The sequence below is a fragment of the Eumetopias jubatus genome, unplaced genomic scaffold (genome assembly GCF_037043125.1).
Source record: "Eumetopias jubatus isolate StellerSeaLion01/CBP00866 unplaced genomic scaffold, mEumJub1_p1.0 scaffold_10, whole genome shotgun sequence".
In the NCBI taxonomy this organism is placed as follows: domain Eukaryota; kingdom Metazoa; phylum Chordata; class Mammalia; order Carnivora; family Otariidae; genus Eumetopias; species Eumetopias jubatus.
In genome coordinates this window covers 55,360,209-55,374,473 of record NW_028274816.1, presented here as the reverse complement: position 1 = coordinate 55,374,473, position 14,265 = coordinate 55,360,209, and the positions used below count along the sequence as shown (strand labels likewise).

The 14,265-nt window shown below is 57.7% G+C and overlaps 1 protein-coding gene across 2 annotated transcripts in view; it reads left to right on the top strand.

Moving 5' to 3' along the window:
* SYMPK (symplekin scaffold protein) overlaps positions 1–14,265 on the top strand; it is a 35,473-nt gene extending 21,208 nt beyond the window's left edge. For both annotated transcript variants that reach the window (XM_028087916.2, XM_028087915.2), the window contains 14 exons: positions 763–998; positions 2,014–2,095; positions 2,322–2,435; positions 3,523–3,670; positions 4,728–4,888; positions 6,321–6,429; positions 6,684–6,784; positions 7,361–7,451; positions 8,080–8,181; positions 11,785–11,972; positions 12,886–13,062; positions 13,226–13,321; positions 13,585–13,914; positions 14,091–14,265. In XM_028087916.2, coding sequence (XP_027943717.1) covers positions 763–998; positions 2,014–2,095; positions 2,322–2,435; positions 3,523–3,670; positions 4,728–4,888; positions 6,321–6,429; positions 6,684–6,784; positions 7,361–7,451; positions 8,080–8,181; positions 11,785–11,972; positions 12,886–13,062; positions 13,226–13,321; positions 13,585–13,914; positions 14,091–14,225 — 2,070 coding nt within the window. In that variant the 3' untranslated portion in view covers positions 14,226–14,265. The remainder of the gene's footprint in view (positions 1–762; positions 999–2,013; positions 2,096–2,321; positions 2,436–3,522; positions 3,671–4,727; positions 4,889–6,320; positions 6,430–6,683; positions 6,785–7,360; positions 7,452–8,079; positions 8,182–11,784; positions 11,973–12,885; positions 13,063–13,225; positions 13,322–13,584; positions 13,915–14,090) is intronic.

Genomic DNA, 14,265 nt, shown 5'->3' with positions numbered 1-14,265 from the left:
CCCCAGGCTCAAAGCTCCCTGGCTCCGGGTCCCAGCTGGGCTGCCCACCAGCCCTCCACGCCTCTCTTCTGTCCTCCTTGAAATGGAGGCGGCGGCAGCAGCTCCACATGGTGATGAGGAGGAAATGCATGGACACACATGGCTCTCGCTCAGCACGGAGCTGGCTGCCTGGGAGAGCCCTACAAGTGAGGGCTGCTGCTGGGTTCTTTCTTCCTGGTGCTTAATAGTGCTTTTCTTATTGTTGGGATTTAGATGGACCAGGTCTAAATCCTGATTCTGCCATGCACTGGCATTGTAACCTCAGCCAAGCAACTTTTTCCCCCTTTTTTTTGAAGTTTAATTTTAATTAACCAAGAAGTATAAAAAAGTACTCTTTCTGTTAAAAAGGTATTTCTAGGCCATAGAGGTGTACCATAAGTCTTCCTTGGCCCCCACCCGCATCTCATCCCCCTCCTCCAAGATTACCAATGTACAAATTAGAGGAAGCCTTCAGGATCTTTCTCTGTGTACCTAAGTGTGTAGATACTACTTTTACAAACTCTGTTTTGTTCTGTGATGATTGATTTCCCCACCCCTTTTTTTTCCTCCCACACAAATGATTCCTGTGGGGTATAAGCTTCCTCAGCTTGCCTTCCTCAGTTAACACCAGGTCTTTAGTGGGGGTCCCTGAACCTGGGCAGGAAGACTTGTAAGGCACGATCATGAGGTGTCTGGGATTGCCTCCCATTCCCACACCCACATGTACACCCACTCTCCTGTCAGGTGCGCATAAAGATCCTGGCCAGCCTGGTGACGCAGTTTGACTCGGGCCTGAAGGCCGAGGTCCTGTCCTTCATCCTGGAGGATGTGCGGGCCCGCCTGGACTTGGCCTTCGCCTGGCTGTATCAGGAGTACAACGCCTACCTGGCAGCCGGTGCCTCGGGCACCCTGGACAAGTACGAGGACTGCCTCATCCGCCTGCTCTCCGGCCTGCAGGAGAAGCCAGACCAGAAGGATGGGTGAGGGGGACCGCCCTGTGCTCTCCTGTGCCCTGCCTTCCTTTTGTGGTTTCTCATCACCTCCCTCCTCACCACCGAAGGCCTCATTCCCATCCCCCGAGACTCCCTGCTCTCCCTACTTTCTGGAGGCACGTGCAAGGCAGATTCTGGGTGGGCTCTGGGGCCCGCTCCCTGGGCTTATTCTCCACCCTGCTGCGGGCCCTCTGAGCCTCCGTTCTTGTAGGTAACAGGGCCTAGCCTCATAGACTTGTTTCGGAGGTTGACTTCTCTCCAGCCTCATCTCTCACCTGAATTGCTCCTTTAGCCTCCTCCTTGTTCTCGACCTCCTACTGATCCATTCTCCACACAGCAGCCTGGGTGACATTTTAGAATGTAAATACGGTCTTGTTGTTACCCACTAAAAACCTTCCATGATTCTCCATTGCTCTTGGGATAAAGTGCAGCCTTCCTTCTGTGCCCTGTGAGACCTGCGTAACCCAATTCCTACCAACCTCTTTACCTTCTAATTCTGCCCCCCTGCTCCTCACTGTCCCCAGACTTTAGCCACGTTGGCCTTCTGTCTTCTGACCTTTGAACATGCCAACTTGGCAGTTCCTCTTTCTGTACCTGGAATGCTCTTCCCCCAACTCTTCACATTGCTGGCTCTTTCTCATCCCCCAGTGTCAACTCAGTGTTACCTCAGAGCAGCCATTTTTGGCCACCACATCTGAAAAGCAGTACCGTTCCCCACTCCCCATCGTTCCCTTTCATTACTGTAGTAAATGAGTAAGGTCAGGAATCCCCTTTGATGAAGGGGAGAACTGAGCTTCAGAGAGGTAGAGTCTCTGCCTAAGTCACCCAGCTGTCAGCGTGTGAACCCGGCTCCTCAAAATCACACACATGCACACACTCCAAAGCTCTGTCCCCGGGGGGTTGAGCAAGCTATATGTGAGGGGCAGCCCTGCCGGGTCTAAGCTCCAGCAGGACTGGGAAGCTTCACCGCCGCAGCCATTCCCTCCCCCTTCATCTCTGGCAGGATCTTCACTAAAGTTGTGCTGGAGGCGCCACTGATCACCGAGAGTGCCCTGGAGGTGATTCGCAAGTACTGCGAGGATGAGGTAAGGATGGTCAGCCCATCTCCCTCAGTCCCTAGCACCGTGATGCATGCAGGAGCCCTGCAGGGGGACAGGGGCCTGTGTCGGGGGCCTGAGGGGCACACAGCCTAGACCCTCCGTGAGGGACGCAGTCCTTTTGTCCAGGACTGGATCTGAGGGAGGCGAGGGAGATATCCCAGGGGCACACTGCAGGTGGGCTGAGCTATGGTGTCCCTCCCTTCTGCCACAGAGTCGCACTTACCTGGGCATGTCCACTCTTCGAGACCTGATCTTCAAGCGCCCGTCCCGCCAGTTCCAGTACCTGCATGTTCTGCTAGACCTCAGCTCCCACGAGAAGGACAAGGTGACCCCTTGCCGCCCCACGCTGGGCCGACTCCGTCCTTCCTCTGTGCTGAGCGCCTAGCCCGGTCTCTTCCACATGCCCCTGAATGTCCTCTCTGGGCCTAATGCCCTTCCTGCTGTAGTGTTTTGGTGGCGGATGTTTTTTCATTTATGGTGGCATGAAGCTGCCTAGGATATACACACAGATACACTCATCCTCCCAGGAAGGGCAGTCCCATTCTCCCTCCTGCTCCGCCCATGTTGAGGAGCCCCGTATGGCCTGGGGCTGTGCTGGGGCCTGGAGGGGGAGCTAACAGGAGAGGAGCCGTGTGGCCTGTCAGCGAGCAGTGGGGACACAGCCCACCCATGGAGTGGGGCAGCATCAGAGCAGCACACTTCGTGTGGGGGCCCTGGGGAGGGGCCTGACCTACCCGACCCCGGGCGGTGGGGGATGAACAGGGTTTAAGGACGGCTTCTGGAGGAGGGTGCAGGTGAGCCAAGACCTGAAATAGGAGTAGATGGGTGTGACTGAACAGAGGGAACAAGGTGTGTGCCTGTGTGTGATTTTGAGGGCCCTAGACCCACCCCTGCCCAACTGTTTTGCCACCTCCTCTCCTGATGTCGTGTGTCCATTCATTCAGCAGACCCTCACCGTGGACTCTGGCTCTGGCTTGGGCCTTTGGTGCTGTTGGGGCCAAAGGAGTGCCCAGGAACAGTCCCTGTTCTCAGGGCTCCCAGCCGGTGATGTCTGAGTAAAATGGGATAGAGCCAGTGACGGGCATTCTGGGCAGTGGGAACCTTTTGTGCCAAGTCTCAAAGCCGAGGCGAATGCTGTCACTTTTGAGGAACTAAGGAAGGCTCATTCTGGTTGGAACGTAGCAAGCAAGGCAAGAGACAGTAAGGGATGGGGCTGAGCAGGTAGTTGGAGAGGTGATGCAGGCCCTGACTTGGGCCAGGAAACCTCTCCCCCAATCCAGCGATCAGCCTTGGGCACAGATGACTCAGGTAGACCAGGCCTTTCTCAGTCTTGGGCTTGTTTTCCCACTGGTCCTGCCAAGCTCAGAATAGCGGTCTCCCCTACCACCATCTTGCCCGCACTCTCCCTTCAGGTGCGTTCCCAGGCCCTACTGTTCATCAAGCGCATGTATGAGAAGGAACAGCTGCGAGAGTATGTGGAGAAATTTGCCCTCAACTACCTGCAACTCCTGGTCCACCCCAACCCACCATCCGTGCTGTTTGGAGCCGACAAGGATACAGGTTTGGTGCAGCTTCATCAGATGCATATTGAGCACCTGCTGGATCCCAGGCTCTGGGCCAGGCCCTAGGGGAATGGAGCTGGATTGAAGCTGAGCCCTGCTCAGCCTACTAGGGAAGACAGCCAGGCAATGATAACCAGACCGAGCAGGCCTGGGGGCTGCGAGAGTCCAGAGGGGCGTCTCCTCTCAGCCGCAGGGGTCAGGGAGAGCATCCTGGAGATGGAGGACTGAGAGAGGATAAGGAGAGCTAGCCAGCGATGGGGTTCCAGGAAGGGCCAGGCATAGGCCCATTCCTTCAACAAAAGCCCCGGGTCCCTCAGAATTACAGGTGGGGAGACCCAAGCCCCAGGGAACAGACCATTAAACTGGAAGGTTTAGGAGTGCCTGGCTGGTTCAGTCAGCGGAACATGCAGCTCTCGATCTGGGGGTCGTGAGCTCAAGCCCCATGTTGGGCATAGAGCTTCCTTTAAAAAAAAAAAAAAAAATTAAACCTGGAAGGTTTAGGCTGTGATGGAAAGCACGTGGCCTTCTGGGAAAACAGGAGCCCTGGCACAGCCCGGGTGCCCAGAAGACCTCCCAGGAGAGACACTGGTTGCGTGAGACCCAGAGGATGAGGAGATACAGAGAGGGGAGTTAGGCAGCAGCGTTGCAGGCAAAGGAGTGACGTGTGCAAAGGGACCTGTGCGGGCTCAGGGGGTGCTGTCAAAAGGAGGATGTGGCCACAGGGAGTCCCGGGTGGGGGGGGTGCACTCCTAGAGGGGATTTATCACGGGCATAGGGTAATCGTGGGAGCACAGAGCAGGAGAAGGACAGGGTCAGAACTTCCCTTTGGAAAGGTCCATCTGGCTGCCCTGTGGATTGATGGGCAGAGACGAGGTGGGACTTCAGTGCAGAGGCTTCTAAAAGGGGAGCAGTCCTGGTCCCACCCCATTTCCCTGATGCTTGGCTTCCTGGGCCTGCCTCCCTTCTGTGCTGTCTCCCAAAGAAGGGACAGACACTGAGGGTGGGAGACGGTGGGGAGGAGAGTGGTCCCTGATCCCCGCTCCCTGCCCTATCAGAGGTGGCGGCACCCTGGACCGAGGAGACCGTAAAGCAGTGTCTGTACCTCTACCTGGCTCTCCTGCCTCAGAACCACAAGCTTATCCACGAACTGGCAGCCGTGTACACGGAGGCCATCGCCGACATCAAGCGGACGGTGCTGAGGGTCATCGAACAGCCGGTGAGGCCCCTGAGCCCACCAGGCTCTGCCCATCCGTGGGCAGGGCTAAGGCCCCAAGTCCAGCCCTTCCCCTGGTACCACTTCGGCATGGGCTCAGCACCAACCGGTGCCGCCCTGGGTCCCGCGGCGCTGGGGCTTGTGGGTGGTCCACCTGCCCCACCTGCCAATGAAAGGACACCAGGGTCACCCTGCAGTTACTAGGCTGGAGTTGGGCAGACCCAGGTCCACATTCTGCTTCTCACTTTGCAAACTGGCCCCTCTTCGTAAAAATGGGGAGGATAATTCTGTCCCCCAAGCTTGCTGCAGGAACTCCATGAGCTCGTACACGTAAACGTCTGTGTCACTCTCACCGTCTAGGAGCTGGTCTTCCCTTGTCTGGCCAGTGGGAGTCTTTAGTTGTCATTACACAAGTCCCGCCTGCCGCTCTCTCCAGAGCCCCAAGGTCACCCACATGAAAAGCAACTGGCACCTGAAATTCAGACTGTCTGCTTTTCCAATCTGTAGCTAGATTGGAAACCACTTTTTTTATATTTCTCTGTTCTTGCTTTTTTTATTACGGAAAATTTCCAACATATACAAAAGGAGAGAGTCTGGTAGGCTTACCCCCAAATACACGCCACCCGGATTCAGCGGTGTCCTCCCCCTGTCTTCAGTGAGCTCCTGGAGGGCACAGACTGCCAGTTCCACGGACCGTTATAAATGTTGGTTGGCAGAGGAAGGCGTGAGCCCTCACAGCCTGGCGCAGTGCCCCCTGCATTTGTTGCCCACGGAGTGGAGCAGGCTGCAGACGCAGGTCGAGCTCTGATCTGAGCAGGCCGCCACGCGGGGCTCTGGCCGTCACTGATGCCTTTAGAAGCCTGAAAAGTCTTCACCGAGGAATTGGAGGGCTCAGATGATGGTTGGGCATCAGAGGTCAGGTTAGGTCAGAAGTGACAGAAAGGGCCCCCGCCTGCTAAGGAGGCGGCCAGTGCTGGCGAAGGCTTTGGAGCTACAGCGAGTCTACACCCTGTGAGGTGGGGTGGAGGGAGGCCAGATGCTGCCGCCCTGCCTCTTCCCACCTTCCCCACATTTCCCCCAGGTCCCTGAAACCCCGCCACCAGTTCTTTTTTCCCCTGGGTTCACTGAGGTATGATTGACACACGGCCTTGTGTTCGCATGAGGTGTAAAACATAATGTTTGCGGACATACGTATATTGCAGGAAATTAGTTAATGTCCGTCACCTTTGTTGATCTATCATGTGTTTTTTCTCTAGTGATGGGCACTTTTAAGATCTATTCTTCTGTCTCCAGTTCTTGCCCCAGAGTCCCATCATCCCCCCAGCCACCCTGCCTCTGACACCTGGGCCTCCCTGAGTTTTCCCCTTGGCCCCCCTAGTCCTCCGCACATCACCCAGCCCCTTCCCCAACCTGCCGTCCCTCTCTCTCCTTCTAGATCCGAGGAATGGGCATGAACTCCCCAGAGCTGCTCCTGTTGGTAGAAAACTGTCCCAAGGGGGCAGAGACACTGGTCACACGATGTCTGCACAGCCTCACGGACAAAGGTGCTCCCGGGACCCCCACCTTTCAGCCTTTTCCTCCATGTCCCAGACCTTCCTCACGGGCCCTTTCTAAGACCTGGCCCTCGGAGCTGCTGGGTATATTGCTAAATGCATTTGAGAAACCAGGGGCCAGAGATTCCTGCTCTGAAATGGAGTTGGCCCTCCCCTTCCCTCGCACACAGCCACCACCGTTTCTCCTTCCTCTTGGAGCTCCCACTCACCCGACCTGTGTCCCCTGCTTACTCTTTTGCCTGCAGTCCCGCCCTCCCCGGAGCTGGTGAAGCGGGTCCGGGATCTCTACCACAAGCGATTGCCAGATGTCCGCTTCCTCATCCCTGTGCTCAATGGACTGGAGAAGGTACAGAGCTGGATGTCCGGATGCCCCCACTGATGAAGACAGGGGCAGGGCAGGAATGGGTGCCCAGGTACCCATGTCAGACGCTTTTGAGCCCATCCCAGGGCTCCTCAGACTGCAGAGCAGTCTCACCTCTGCTTTATCCTCTGTGACCTCAGGCGGGCCACCCCCTTCTCTGCACCTCGGTTTTCTTCTCTGTCAAGTGAGGATCACAGTGGCACACACAGGCCTGCCCCAAGGCCTAAATGTGTTTCCCCTGCCCAGGTCTTATTCCTAACAGGCTGTGGGGCCCTGGTGAGCCTCAGTCTTCTCCCGTGTAAAGTGGGGATGATGATGATACCCTCCCCCTGCAGGGGCCATCGTGGGGCGTGTGGCACCAGGAAGGCTCAGATGGGGAGTTATGAGGCTGGGGCTGAGTCAGGCCCAGTGACTCGGAGAAAGCTCAAGCCCAAGGGACCAGAGGGAGCTCGAAGGGGGAAGTATCCGAGGGTGTGGCAAGGCCACAGCTTCTCGCACTTCAGGGCGAGCGTTTGGGTTAGGGGTGCCCTCTGACCGGCCTCCCCTGCCCTCCCCCTGCAGAAAGAAGTGATCCAGGCCCTGCCAAAGCTCATCAAACTCAACCCCATCGTGGTGAAAGAGGTCTTCAACCGCCTGCTGGGCACCCAGCACGGTAGGTGGCGTCTAACATGGTTGAAAGAAGCAAAGTAGAACTTCCAACATAGAAAAACAACCCAGTGACCTAGGACCGACTCCTCCCCCTCACCCCAGGGGCTGGTGCTAGGGGGGGAGTGAGGCTGTCTGTTGCACCTATAACACGTGATTTAAAACCCCCACATAAGAGTGTTTGGGACCCTCCAAACCGCACCAGCAGAGCACCATCTCCCCTAGCCGCCTCCCCTAGCATTGCCTCTAAGTGCTGTTGTCGAGCACGTTGCCCGGCCCAGCCTGTCCTGTCCAGCAAATGCCCATGTCTGTGCTGTGCCGGGGGTGGGGGGGAGGGTCCGGCCTTCTGGGGGCACAGCCCAGGGAGGAGGGCGAGGAAGTGCCGGACCACATCTGATGTTGCCCTAGAAGGGTAGGAACCCAGTGTGGGGGAGGAGGAGAGCAAGGTGAAGGCTTCCCAGAGGGGGAGGCAGTCCCCCCTTCCTTCCCCTGCTCTAGCCCTCTATCCTCCTATTCCCACTGAAGCAGAGGGCACCTCATCTTCAGTCACCACTCCCCTAATCTGCAGGACCCAGACATATCTCTTCACTTAGGCGCCGTACTGTCTCCTTCCCCTTCCCACTCCCTCCCTACAGGCGAAGGGAACTCAGCCTTGTCCCCGCTGAACCCTGGAGAGCTTCTGATCGCACTGCACAACATCGACTCAGTGAAGTGTGACATGAAGTCCATCATCAAAGGTGAGGCGCTCCCCCCGTTCCCCCCCAAGTGGCCTGGCTGCTGCGGACCCAGGGAAGAACCTCAGTCACCCACATGTCCCTGCTGGAATCTGCCAAGTTGGAGATTATGCCACCTGCAACCCCATCTCAGCTCTGGACACCTACCCTCATTCCTTTGCCTTCCCTCCCTCCTCTCTTTCCTCCCTCCCTCCGTCCAAGGAACTGGTGCATCTGCTATGTGCTGGCACAGAGTAGTCCTCAAGAAAGGTGGGGAGCCCCTCCATCCCCGGCCCTGGCTCGAGGAATGAAGGAAGCAGAGCCCTCGGCTGAGCAGGGGCAGAGGGACAGCAGAGCAGATGGAGCACGCCAGGGCCGTTGTCGGACCAGGAGTAGATGCCGAGTCTGGTCTGGGCTCCAGTTGAGGCAGGAGAAGGTGCCTCCAGGGCAGGGGGTGGGGGACAAACTGGCCAGCTCCCCTCAACCAGCAGTTTCCTAATAGCTGCTGTCACCACTTACCAAGCACTTACACCGAGCCAGGCTCTCCTGAGTGCCTTACAGGCCTGCTTGCCGACACACACCACCCGTTACCTGGTGAGTATGCGGACTTCCATCTTACAGACAAGGAAGTGGAGGTTCCAGAAAGGTTGAGGAACTTGCTCAGGGCTGTACACAAGCTGAGTGGTATAGTGGAACCACACAGAATCTGAAGCCCGCTAGACCCCAGCTGGAATCCAGCTCTGCCAGTTCTGCCCGCCTATGGCACCGTGGGTCCCAGGGCCACCACCTCCCATAGGACGACTTCTCTCCATCAACTCTCCTCAGCACTGCCCCCCACTCCTCCCCGAGGGAGGTTTCTGGTCCAGAAGTCGTGCTTTCCCACCAAGGTGGAAGCCCTTACTGTCGCCCCCTCTACTCAGAAGACCCCTGTCCTTTGATTCGTCCTCTCTTTAAGAGCGGGGAGGGGGTCCCCCCAACCACCACCACTTAGCTTCTCGTCTAGCCTAAAATAGCTCCTCCCGTGACTACTTACTTCCTGGCCTTCCTCAGCAAGTTCTCTCAGAATCTTTTAGGTCGAGGGAGGAGCTTGTGGAAGTCTAAAACTCACACTACAACGGAGGAGGGACTAAGGCCTCTAGTGAAAGAACAGTAAAGTGATAAGTGTCTCGAAGCTGAGCATCCAGAAGTGGCTTTTTTTTTTTTTTTACATTTGTTTATTTAAGTAATCTCTACATCCAGCATAGGGCTCGAACTCATGACCCCGAGATTAAGAGTCACGTGCTCCTCCAACTGAGCCGGCCAGGCGACCCCAGAAGTGGCCCTTTTTTAGGCTGTAACCCCTTTGATGATGTCAGGGAAGCTGTGGGCCCATTCCCGAGGATGACAGGTTCACACAGTTTTGCGCACAATTTGAGGGGATTCACAGACCCCACCACCCCATTAAGTCCATCCACAGACCCAGATTAAGTCCCAGGAAGAAAAAGAGCCTTGCCACAGGTCACTCAGGTGGCCAGCGGCCAGGTCCCTGGAGATGTCATCAAGGCCTGGCCTTTAGAAGCCCACCTGTTTTTTTCTACAAGCCCAGGTCTACACACAGCCTCCATGCTGCTGAGCTCCTAGCAACCTTCCAGCCGCTCTCCCTACCTGCTGTTTGTCCCCAGCACCCAAACTAGCCAGTTCCCAGAGTACGTTTCTCTGTTCAGGCCCCAGTGGTTTTCCTGGTTGCACTAGGAACCCCATTCAACTATAAGCTCTGGATCCAAAATCCAGTCCCGTTTTGTGCACCGTTGGATCCCCCATGCCTGATAATATAAGCATTCATTCATGGCATTCACTCCTTTAAAAGCCACCCTCTTTCTCTGGTGAGTTTTTCTATAATGGGACCTGCCCCCAGTGGTCTGGTGCAGCAATTAAAGAAAACTCAGTGAGTGCCTCTGCTCAGCCCTGTGCCAGGCAGTGCTGGGAACCCAGCAGCGATGGAGACAGCCCTGGGCCTGCCCTCCGGGGCTCAACAGTCCATCCCCAGATGATAAGAGCCCACAGTGAGCAGGGCTGGGACAGGGGAGCCCAAAGAGTACACTGAGCTGAAACCACAGAGGGATGAGTAGGGGTGAGGTAGCAGGGAGACACTGATCCCAGAGAAAGGAAGAGTATTTGCAGAGGCCAAGAGATGTGCTGGCATGGCCTGGTTCTGGGACGCAGAGGTGAGGCTGACTAGATCTTGAGGTTTAGGGGAAGGGCCCTGGTCAGGAGAGATCAGACTATAAGCATTAAGAATACCATGCCTGGGCCCCACCCACACACGGTCTCCTAGGCCACAGTAGGAGATTGGACTTGATACCTTGAGGGCCCCTGGGAGGTGTATGGGGTCAGGCTGAGCTTCCGAAAGGACCTCTCCTTAGCCTGCTATGGAGGGTGGATTCGAGGGCTGGGTGGAAAGCCCAGGGGGAGACTGGAGTGGGGCGGGGAAAGGGGGGTTGGTTGTGGACCCTTTCAGGCAGAGCAGGCAGGAGTCAGCCACTAACTGGAAGGGAGGAGGAGGAGGAGCTTCCTTGGTTTCTGGTAGGTTCACTCTGGCTTCTACACTGTCCTTACCTTCTACACTCTCCTCTGCTCCTTTGGCCTAGATACCTGCCCTACCTCGCTCTAGTCTCCTTCCTGCCTGTGCTCCTGTAATGCCTCCATCCTTCTCCTGTTCCTTATAGGAGCCCCCCTCATTCCTTATAGGCCCCCACCCCTGTTCTCCATTAGCCTCTCAAGGATTGGGGGCCTCTCTTCTGGCTCAATAAAGACTTCCTGGTTGACAGACTCACATGGCAAGTGGTGTTTGGGGAAGAAGGGGTTCAGAGGCAGTTCCTGGGGTCTCCCCATTACACAATGGATTGGAGCATCGCCGATCCCACTGATTTTGGGGTACCACTACCCATTCCTGAGGGAACAGACCCCAAGGCCTGCCCTGGCCTGCCTGCCTTCGTGGATGCCCCTATTGTGCTGGCCCTCCCTGGGCCCTTCCTGGCACTGGGTGTTGAGTTGGGGAGTGCTTCATCTGCCCAGGCTTCCTCCTCTTGCTCCTTCCTCCCTTGTTACTTTGTGTGCTGTGCCTCCCACGTGCGGGCACGCCTGGTATCCCTCCAGCACCAGCACAGATCCTTATGCTCTGGTCAGGATTGGGATTGGGCAGCCCCTTGACCAGCCTGCTGGTGGAGGGCATCTCCGGTCTCCTACGGGGGGTCTTACGGAAGTCAAAACTGCCTGCCCTCTCTGGTAGGCGTGGGAAGGGCAAGCCAGCATGGGCCCCCAGGCATTGGCAACCTGTCTCTCCTGCCTCGGCCTTTCCATGGGTTGCCCCCAAAGAAAAAGGGCCAAGGTGTGCCCACTCTGCCCAGCGTGGGGCTTCCAGCAACTGGACATGTCTTTTCCCCTCGACCAACGCCCCCGGCCTCAGTATCCCCTCAGGGACCTGCTGGGTGAGGAAGTCTCTTTCGTCCAGAGCTTCAGGAATGAGGGCTAGGTCCCCACTCACGTGGGCACATTAGTGGGGCGGAGGCTCTGTAAGGGCGGTGGGGCTCCCACCTTCCCAGGGGAGCTGGGCGAAGGAGGACAGGCCCGCTCTCCGCCTCCTCGCAGCCACCAACCTGTGCTTTGCGGAGCGGAACGTGTACACGTCGGAGGTGCTGGCCGTGGTGATGCAGCAGCTGATGGAGCAGAGCCCCCTGCCCATGCTGCTCATGAGGACCGTCATCCAGTCTCTGACCATGTACCCCCGCTTGGGGGGTTTCGTCATGAACATCCTGTCCCGCCTCATCATGAAGCAGGTAACCCACCCCCGGCCGCCCCAGTCCTGCAGGCAGTGGGCTGCGGCAGGACACACTTCAGCTAGATGGGAGGCAGGATCCCGGGCTTTTCCAGCCCGCTTGCCTCCCACCCTGCAGAGGGAGCCAGGATGAGGAGAGCACACTCTAGGAGACCAGCCAGCCCTTTTGCCCTGCCCTGGGCCAAGACAGTACAGCCCAACAGGGGTCACTAACTCGGCTCCAGGGCTCCAGATGGCAGTGTGATGCGTGAGGGCAGCTGGGGGGCAGGAACAGGTGGTGGTAGGCTTCACAGGGTGGGCGTCCCAGGAGAGGCCTAGTGCCCCTTGCCACCGCCTCTGCACCCAGCCAGGATGCATACTAGAGCTGAAAGATGGGCCCATTTCTCAAGAGAAGCTAGAAATCTGGGTTTCTAAAAATACCGTGATGAAATTTAAAAAAAATTCTCAAGCTCTCAGACTAGATTCAGCCCACAGGTTGCCACTTTGCAACATCCGGCTTAGAGGTGAGATGCAGATTCAGACAGCCCTGGGTTCAAACCTCAGTTCTGCCCCATGGTACCCTCCTGACCGTGGATGAGCCCCCGCACCTCCCTGGGCCTCGTCTGTTTAGCAGGGCTGAGTCACCCCTTGAAGCTACCGCGAGAGTGAGATGAGACTGCTCACGTGAAGGGGTATTCTGTTTTCTTCTTCCCTTTCTCTGGCCTGCCCTCATGCCTCAGCTGCTTGGGATCAGGAAGAGAAAGTTAGAAAGTCCTCTGGAGGGCTGGAGGTCAGTCAGGGCTGTGGGTAGCCCAGAGGACTCTGTTGGATGGTAGGGTTTTGGGCCCCATCTTGGTAAGGTCTGAATTTCTTTCAGTTTCTGGGGTGGCTGCCTGTGCACCCACTCAGGACCGCTCCCTCCCTGCCCCGTCCAGGTGTGGAAGTATCCCAAGGTGTGGGAGGGCTTCATCAAGTGCTGTCAGCGCACCAAGCCCCAGAGTTTCCAGGTCATCCTGCAGTTGCCACCCCAGCAGCTGGGTGCCGTCTTTGACAAGTGCCCAGAGCTCCGGGAGCCCCTGCTGGCACACGTCCGATCCTTCACCCCCCACCAGGTACCCCAGGGTGTGGGATGGGTGGCCCCATGGGTTCAACCCTGGAGGACTGGATGGGGGTGGGCAGAGGGGAGCCCAGCACTGCCGCAGAAGCTCAGGGGCATCCACTAGGGGTCTCGGGTCTGGGCACTCCATAGAGCTCCCAACCTGCTCTTCCCCCTAGCAAGCACACATCCCCAACTCCATCATGACCATCCTGGAGGCCAGTGGCAAGCAGGAGCCAGAGGCCAAGGAAGTACCTGCCGGGCCCCTGGAAGAGGTGAGGGCCCACAGCTCCCCAGCCCCAAGCCAGCAAGGCCCACCCTGTCCTCCTCCCCACCTCAGCCACCTCTGTCTGGTGGAGGCTCCCGCTGAAAGGGGTGGGAGGTGGGGGAACAGTTGCCCCTTATGTACTCCCTGTGCCCACCCTGCCGTCTCCCTCAGGGTGCTTTCTGGCTCTTTGCCACCATCCTCGGACAGCAGCCTATGACTTGGCTCCCATCCCCCCGCTCTGAGTTTCTGTGTGCCTTTCCCCACCCCCAGGACGACCTGGAGCCCTTGGCCCTGGCCCCAGCCCCCGCCCCAGCCCCCCGGCCCCCTCAGGACCTCATCGGCCTGCGGCTGGCCCAGGAGAAAGCCTTAAAGCGTCAGCTAGAGGAGGAACAGAAGCTGAAGCCAGGAGGAGTGGGAGCCCCCTCGTCGTCGTCCTCTTCCTCCACCCGGCCAGGCCCTCCCCAGCCCGAAGAAACCATAGATTTCCGGGAGGAGGGGCCTGAGTGTGAGACCCCGGCTATCTTCATCAGCATGGATGACGACTCGGGGCTGACCGAGGCTGCACTCCTGGACTCTAGTCTTGAGGGGCCCCTACCTAAGGTAGGGACGACAACCTCCAAGCAGCAAGGGAAGAAAACAATTAGGGCCCCCGGGTGAAGGGTGTATGCCAAGTGCCCAGGGTCGGGCGGAGGGGGGCAGGGTACAGCCCAAAGGAAGTGTGGAGGTAGGACCACGCTAGGCTATCCTTGACCCGCTCCCCCTTCTCCTGTCACCAGGAGGCAGCGGGCGGGTTGACCTCAAAGGAGGAGCGCAGTCCCCAGACCCTCACCCCTGCCGGAGAAGACACCATGAAGACCCCCAGCCCCGCCGCCGAGGAATCCGGGGAACCCGAGAGCAAGGGGAACAGCTGACCGGGCTTGGTGGGGAAGGGGAGTGGGGCAGGGAGCTCGG